Source organism: Gobio gobio (genome assembly GCF_949357685.1).
Source record: "Gobio gobio genome assembly, chromosome: 6".
NCBI classification, from domain to species: domain Eukaryota; kingdom Metazoa; phylum Chordata; class Actinopteri; order Cypriniformes; family Gobionidae; genus Gobio; species Gobio gobio.
In genome coordinates, this window is record NC_137102.1 from 20861599 (window position 1) to 20870166 (window position 8568).

Consider the following 8568-nt stretch of genomic DNA (forward strand, 5'->3'; position numbering starts at 1 on the left):
GAGCCCCCTCCTCCGTTGCGGGCTACGGCTCAGCATTGTACTCCACATAACTCCTTCGGGGTACGAGGTGCGCTCCGCAACGTTCCCTTCTCTAGGGCACGCTTTCCAGTGTTATCCAATAATCACTGAGCAGGTCATGCGGAACAGCAGTGATGGACTTCCCGGTGTGAGCCCCGTCTCATCAGGTAAGAGAGCTCAGGCGCCTCACACAGGGCACTGGATGGGGGCAGAGGCCATGGCGCTTTGGTAGGGATTCCTATTCGTCGGTACTCAGACGTGGCATCAAGAGTGACCGACTGAATGGGAACGTCTCGGTTACGTATGTAACCCTCATTCCCTGAAGGAGGGAACGGAGACGCCACGTCCCGTCGCCATGTCCTCTGTACCCTGCTGGGGTGCCTGTCTACCTACTCGGCTCCTCAGCAAAAGGCTGATTTGATGCAATCACCTGTGTCTCATTTATACCCGCACAGCGTGGCATGAGCACCTGGTGCAATCATTGCATGCCAATGTGCATTGGCTCGTTTAGTTACACTCGAAGTAGATTGGCTCTCGCGAGCGAGATTCCTATTCGTCGGTACTCCGACATGGCGTCTCCGTTCCCTCCTTCAGGGAACGAGGGTTACATACGTAACCGAGAGGTTTCCTTCAGCTTTAAAGGTCCTGTTCTTCGTGATCCCATTTTTCAAACTTTAGTTAGTGTGTAATGTTGCTGTTAGAGCATATATAATACCTGTAAAATTATAAAGCTCAAAGTTCAATGCCAAGCGAGATATTTTATTTAACAGAAGTTCCCTTTCAAAGCCTACAGCGAACGGCCGGTTAGGACTACATCCTGCTTTAATTACGTCAGTAGAGCAGTTTGTCGACTAACCTCCGCCCACAAGAGTATGCGAAAAAGGGGGCGTGGTCTTGTTGCTCCCGCGTGGAGAAGGGGAAGTGTTGCGTTCGGTTGCGTTTGTATAGTTTGTTTGTCGCCATGTCGTCGAGACGCTGTTATTTTCATCCCGGAGTCAAGTCACCTTTGTTTGGCTTTCCCAGGGACGCTGTACTTAGAGATCATTGAGCGCATACATCCCCGTTATGGTGAGAGGCGTGACCTTCCCGGTAACGTGCGCTCTGCGTGCGCTAAGCTGCTGTCGAATCACAACACGGGAACCGCTGGCACAATCAGAACTAGTTACGTGTTTCTGAAGGAGGGACTTCATAGAACAGGGAAATCTTGCAAGCCGTTTTGAGGACAGTGAAAACAGCAGTATATAGATAAGTAAATTGTGTGAAAAATACTGTGTTTTTTTACACGCGAAACATGTCATGTTATATTGCACACTGTAAACACAATCAAAGCTTCAAAAAAACACGAAAAACGGGACCTTTAAAATATTTCATTGGCTAGAATTAAAATTCAGAAATTCACCCAAATTAAAAAAAAATTTTTTTTAATTAATTATGAAAATGTTGTGAGTTATTTGGTCCAAATGATTTGTGTAAAAACTGTTGTAACCCATTCATACTTTAGTTTTTAGCTTATTTGCGTTCTGCTTAGTGGTTTGTGTTTGCACTTAAAGATTTCTTGCTGAGCGGGTTCAAAATTATTTTTTATTTTTTTTTGCTGACAGGTGTGTGTTATGAGCACTGATTGACAGATCATTAACTTAATTTAGTATTCTTTTCCCCACAGGTAGATGCAGAATGGGCAGTGTGACTGAATGAGAAGACATACAACATTTTGGAGGTGAAAGAGAAATACAAGAAATTAAGAGAACCAAAAAGGTCCAGCCTGCATTCTTGGATGCAGAGAAGAGGACAGCTGGAAGCATTTTAGATCGTCACTGAAGGTGGAAATTGTGGCTGAATGAAACCGTTTGAATCTGCAGCTGAAGGAATGGACATGTGATCATAATGCACACTTTACTGGACATGTTTATGGTGGGCCAGTCGTGAGAATCTGCCGCTATACTGTACACTGCTTTAAATGCTGGGCATGTTTGCCTGGTCGTGCTGCTGGTTTTAGAGGCCTTCACTGACAGTCTCCTGGAAGTCTCCTTTTGTGTGCTAGCTGGGTCTGCGTTATATCATCAGGCACTGAAATCCACTCTGGACTGAGTGTTTGAAGTGGATATTTGCCTTAAATGAAGACCTCAGTGAGAGTTGATTGTAAAGGATGTGCATGTAGTGTAAAAGCAGGTTATTCATTCTTGAGCAGTAGGCAAAAATTGCTGTTGGTTCAAAGAATCTGCTAGTAAATGGTGCAAGTGTAGACATGTGGCCATTATATTTCACCTCAAAGTGTGTGTGTGTGTGTGCGTGCGTGCGTGTGTGAAATGATGTGCCATTATTTTCATAACAATTATGTAATATTACATTTGCAGAAAAATTATTTTCATTTATTTCATTAGGTCATAAAACAGTAAGCAGTAAGTTCTTTTTGTCTTTTTAAATGTTGCATAAATTACAGGCAATAGAACAAATACTATAATATACATTTAAACAATATACAGTTGTAAAGTTTACAGTAATGAGAATTAGACAATAATTAAAATAGAAGGGAACTGCACTTAATTGTCATGAAAATAATGTAACAAAATCTGTGGTCCTAACAATAGCCCTCCTTTTTTGTTTCTTTCAATTTTGGGGTGAAATATAGATATTTTTATATATATGTTTGGTTGGTGTGGAAAACCATGTGCACTACCTGTCTTTTGCACTAAACGAGCATGAATGTCAAATCCTGCAGTTGTAAAAATGGCCACGCATCTTTGCACCCCAGTGATATGCTGAGCTACTGTAAATACAACATGCCATATAATGGGTTCAAAACTGATAAATCATGTATTATTTGATTGCATTTTTTTTCTTTGTTATAACTGCTGTCGATGAAATTTAAGACTGTTCTGTCCGTAAAGAAAGCAATGTACATTTTTGTACACAGAAATTACACTATCGTGTTTTATTTTTTATGTGGTTGAGCTAAAATATATTGATAATGCATTAATATTTGTCTGAGACTTATTTATTTGTGTTATGTCTCTAATGTTTGTTGCCACCATATACATTTTGCTGCTTGTTTTTCTTGTCACCGAGTATTCTGTTAGAACACAGAAGCACGAGCACTTTCCATTAGGGTTCTTGAGAAATAACTGGAGCACTTTGTTTTAATATTTTATTATTTAATGTTTTTTTAGCGTTACATGGAGTGTGTCTGTGTTTGAGTTGTACTTTACAGTGACTTGTCACGGTAGTGTTTGTCAAAAGCATCGTGAGCTAAGTTGATCGTAGGGCACGTGCCGTGCCATCAATGGCTTACGATGGGAAACGCAGCCCATATCAGTTTCGCCGGTAGGTAGCGATGAGAGACTTTTGAGTTACCAAAAACATGGGCTGAATCCGAAATCGCCCCCTATACCCTTAAATAGTGCACTATTTGAGGGGACAGCCATTTGTAGTGGTGTCCGAAACCATAGTGGACTTTACTGAGTGCACTCATTCTATCCCACATTGCACCGCAATAACGAGTGTACAGCCGATGTACACACAGCGCCTGTCCGAATTCAGGATAGTGAATGGGAGATGGGGTCTTCATCTGACCAATCTTCACATAAACTATCTGGAAATGCTAGCCATTTTTCTGACATTGAAGCATTTTCTTCCTTTTCTGAAGGGACATCATGAGAACAGACAACACTACAGTCGTGGCTTACATACATCGACAGGGGGGTCTCGGATCACTTCCCTTGCACATATTGGCACGCAAACTGATTTTATGGGGCAATGTCAATCTTCTATCCTTGAGAGTGACGCACGTACAGGGTGTCATGAATCAGGGTGCGGATCTGCTGACCAGGGGCAATCCTCTATACGGGGAATGGAAATTGAACAGGGAAGTGGTCAAACAGATTTGGAGCATATACGGCAGAGCGACAGTCGATCTGTTCGCATCTCAGGACAATGCTCAGTGGACTCTGTTTTTCTCCCTGAAAGCGTCCCTTGGGATAAATGCGCTGGCGAACGAATGGCCTCGCACTCTCCTTTATGCGTTCCCACCGACAGTGTTAATATCCCCAACACTCTACAGAGTGAGGGAGGAGGGATTAAAGCTGATATTAATAGTTCTGAGGTGGCCAGGGAAATATTGGCTGGCAGAGATCATACATATGCTATACAAAGATCCATGGTCTCTCCCGTTGCGCAGAGATCTACTCTCAGGCAGAGGGGGAGATCTTTCATCCTCATCCAGAACGCCTGGCGCTATGGGCCTGGCCAGTGAGTGGTTCAATTTGAACACAACCGGTCTGTCAGACAGTGTTATCAGGACCAAACAAAATGCTTGAGCTTCGCCTACTAGGTCTCTTTATGAGTGCAAGTGGGGCGTGTTTGAACGCTGGTGCGCAGCTAAACACGAAATTCCATTCAGTGTTCCATTCAGTGTCGTTCTATTTTTCTGCAGGATTTGATAGACTAAGGGATTTCAAGCATAAAAGTGTTTCTGGCTGCTATATCTGCTTATCACATAGGTTTTGATACCAAAACTGTTGGGCAGCATCCTGTATGCAGGTTCATGAAGGGCGCATGCCGCATTTTGCCAGTTTCAAAACCGCTTTGCCCTTCATGGGATTGGCACTTGATGCTCTTTCAATGTCCCCAGATTGATTTCAAAATATTGTCGTTTAAGGCAGCGCTGCTATTAGCTTTGGCTTCAGCAAAGCACGTAAGCGAGGGATGCAGGGGTAATTCTGAATTGATGCCCAAAAAAATTATTCCTATCATCTCTCTTGAGTTGAGAGCTTTCTCCCCACCGCCTTTTGCTTCATAGAACAGCAAAAGTTTAATGCGCTGTGCCCAGTGCGCGCTTTATGCATTTACGTAGAACCAGAGGGTTCAGGGAGAATGATCAGCTGTTCGTGTCTTGGGCGAAACCACGGACGGGGAAGCCGATTACTAAGCAGCGTTGATCGCACTGGATAGTGGAGGCGATTTCGTTGGCATATTCCAGGAAGGGTCTTGTGCTCCCATCTGGTTTACGTGCACACTCAACAAGGGAAATGTCAACATCGTAGGCTCTCTTAAAGGTCCCATGGCATGGCATTTTTCTATTATTTTATAATGTTTCCTGAGGTGTACTTATATTGTTAGTATGACTTTTACATCATAAAATGTCATAATTTAGAAATAAAAGGCATTTTTTCTATACTGCTGTTTGCCCTGTGGCTGAATGCCCTGCTTCAAGAGGCGTGTCTGCTGTGAGACTTCAGTAAAAACGCCCACTGTTGTGATTGGCTGACATCTTTGCATTTTAAATGAGCGGAGGGGGCGTGGTTTAACGAGGTCTACGAGGCACGAGCAGGCACGAGCTGCTGCCAGAGAGACGGATGGACCTGAGTTCACTTCACATCAGTTCTCAGCATGTCTGAACTGTAGTAGTTACTGCATATACTTCAGGTTATTAGTCTATTTCTAGTCGGAGGGGCTGTCACTCATGTCAGAAAGTTAGTAACTTTAGTAAATTATGGATCAGCGCTGACTGGAGACGCAAACCGTTTAGAACGATTCAGTCCGATTTGGTGAAGTGATTCGGTTCACTAAAAAGAACTGGTTCAAAAGAAAGATCGTTCGCGAACCGGACATCACTAATGTACCAGAGACGGAGCTCAGCGATTGCTAACAAAGTTATTTATAGTAACTACTAAGTTATGAGAGCGCTGTCAGTCAGCGCGAGTTTATTGTGTTTGTATCTGAGAGTTCTGAATAAACACGAGTCCCAGTCACACCGAGTCCGTCTTCATCATTATTACCAACTTTGTAACACATGCAAAGTACCATTACAGCTGTCGAGATGAACGAGTTAAAAGTAAGTGTTGATAATAGCATTATTTTTAAAATAAAATAAAAGCGTCAGTGACGCGCGTTGAGTACACAGCGCAAACAAAGACACAACAGCAGTAATCGAATGTAATCCAGTTTATTGTGGGGAAAGCTGGCTAGCCCGGATATGCTCACGCTTACCCCCCTTCTGCTTAATCTCACGCCGCGTTTGGTGCCTCCGCTGTGGGCCAGATGCAGTACTGGGGGTCGGGGATGTTGAAGGCCAACGGCCAGTGCAGCCCGAGCTTCGGTGTGTGTGAGGCCGATGTTGAGCAGAAACTCACGACTGTATGCACATTTTAGAACCGATAGACGTGACGAGGACGTAACACACGTAACAAAAACACTGACTCACAAGATAGAAAACACGAAAACACCGTTCTGTCGGGAGAGAGAGAAGCCGCAGTGTGTGCACGAATAATAAATAATTAGCTACACATCAGAAATCACTGATCACAGATCAGAAGGAACTGAAAAAAGACTTCTGTTTTCATTTGTACATCCAAACACTGAGAAACTGCCAGCGTTCACTCGTTCACAAGCAATGATCTCTATTCTCTCGAGCGTTTGCATGGGCGTGCCAGATTCTCTGGGCGGAGGAAAGGGAGGTAACCGTTCCTGCTTGGACGTCAAACCAGGAGACTTCAGGATTGGCTTGTCTGGCCTGTGATTTTCTCAAAGGCAGAGAAAGACAGCCAGAACTCGGGTTTACACCGATCAACATTTCTATCCACTTGGGGACAATATTCAGGCTAGGGGAACTCATATTAATGTTGAAATACCTCATAAAATGAAAATTTCATGCCATGGGACCTTTAAAAGGAGTCACGATACAGGATATTTGTGAAGCGGCAAGTTGGTCCTCGCCACATACATTTGCAAGGTTTTATAAACTGGATGTTACAACTCAAACTTTGCGGTATTAAGCGTAGGAATATGAGTCATGACTCATGACTTGTTCAGCCCTGGATACAGTGATTGTGGTTGGCAGGAGACTTCGAGGCAGGCTATCTGGCAATAAAGGAGTTAGGATATATTCGTGAGACAACGAAACATATGCTTGAAAGAGGACAGTAGGTTACTTGTGTAACCCCGGTTCCCTGATAGAATTAAGTGAGGTGTCTCACCAGATCACTCTTCTTGCTGTGCGAATTGAGGAAGAGGTGTGCTTGTTTTATATGTTGTAGTGATGTTGTGTCGCCCCTTTTATACTGCGGGATGGGGAGGCCACTCCCAGACAACATCATGTCTGCCAACCATAAGGGGCTGGCGTAATGTTATAGGGCTACTGAGGAATACACGGAAGGGGCGTATCCCATAGTGAGCCACCTCACTGAATGCTATCAGAGATATGGGGTTATGCAAGTAACCTGTTGTTTTGTATTGTACATTATAATGGATTATAACGTAACAGGCTCGATATAGCCCTTACATCTTAGGACCTTTATTACAAAGAAAACATAGAAATGCCAAATATTTTGTCAAAATTCTAAATGTAGGAGTATTTTAGTCTAAGACATGAAATTACTTGAGACTCGACTCGGACTCCAGTGATAAAGACTTAAGACTCGACTCAGACTCCAGATGAAAAACTTGTGACATCTCTGGGTTCTAGGTGACCAGATTTCTGAAATGGAAACCGTGGACATTTCCATTTTTATATAATGCTATGGATTATTCTATTCAAATCAATGTGATAAATGAGTTAGATCAAAAGTAATCAAAAAGTAAATCAGATTATATTACCTAAAATGTGTAATGTAACCCATTTTCATCATGTAATTTGTAATCAGTAATTACAGTTTGGAAGTAATCTACCCAGCACTGGACATTTCCTCAATGGACAAAATATCATTGAAATCTCACTTATTATATATTATCTATGAACTTAAAAATATATATTTTTGTATTGGTTTTAATAACAATTCACAAAAAATCACTATGGACAGTAGTAAATAGTAAACATGGCAAAAAGGAAACAGATCAAACCAGTATAGGCTATTATAACAAAACTATGATTTTAGAAAAAATTAAATAAAATAAATAAGGGGAACATATGATAAGCAACTGTCTTTAGAATTAGAAAGAGATGTATTACCGTGTATGTTTCCACACACAAGGAATTTGTTTTGGTGACCGAAGAAGAGTCCAGTACACAGAGACGACGACAGTACAGGTAGTAAAATAAAAGAAAAAGATATATGGGAATAAGATACAAATATATATATAAATAAACAAAAATAGACACATTTGTATGTACAGGCGTGGGGGGAAACAGTTTGGGAACCACTGTTCTTTTGAAGTGGCCATGCATGGGTTTTATTTTGGATGTCCACTAGAGGACACTGTCCTCTGCTGTTTGACATTCTCATGGAATGTCTATTTAAAGTACTTACAGAATTATGAAAATGCATTTTCTTTCTTTAGATTTATACATATAATTTAAATCTTTTAGCACTTTTTAAACTATATATATATATATATATATATATATATATATATATATATATATATATATATATTATATAATTTTTTTTTTTGGTAACACTTTACAATAAGGTTTCATTAGTTAACATAAGTTGATGTATTAACTAACATGAACTAACCATGAGCAGTACGTTAGTTACTGCATTTGATAATCTTTGTTAACCGTAGGTAATAAAAATCCAGCTGTTCATGGTTTGTTCATGCTAGTTCACAGTGCAT

At 41.5% G+C, this 8568-nt stretch overlaps 1 protein-coding gene across 15 annotated transcripts in view; it reads left to right on the forward strand.

The window, feature by feature from the left end:
- prkag2b (protein kinase, AMP-activated, gamma 2 non-catalytic subunit b) overlaps positions 1 to 2995 on the forward strand; it is a 56508-nt gene extending 53513 nt beyond the window's left edge. For all 15 annotated transcript variants that reach the window (XR_013816628.1, XR_013816629.1, XR_013816630.1 and 12 more), the window contains one exon: positions 1682 to 2995. Coding sequence is in view for 9 of the 15 variants with exons in the window: in XM_079818587.1 (XP_079674713.1) it covers positions 1682 to 1713 (32 nt within the window). In the remaining 6 variants the exon portion in view is untranslated. The remainder of the gene's footprint in view (positions 1 to 1681) is intronic.
- The last annotated feature ends 5573 nt before the right edge of the window (positions 2996 to 8568 follow it).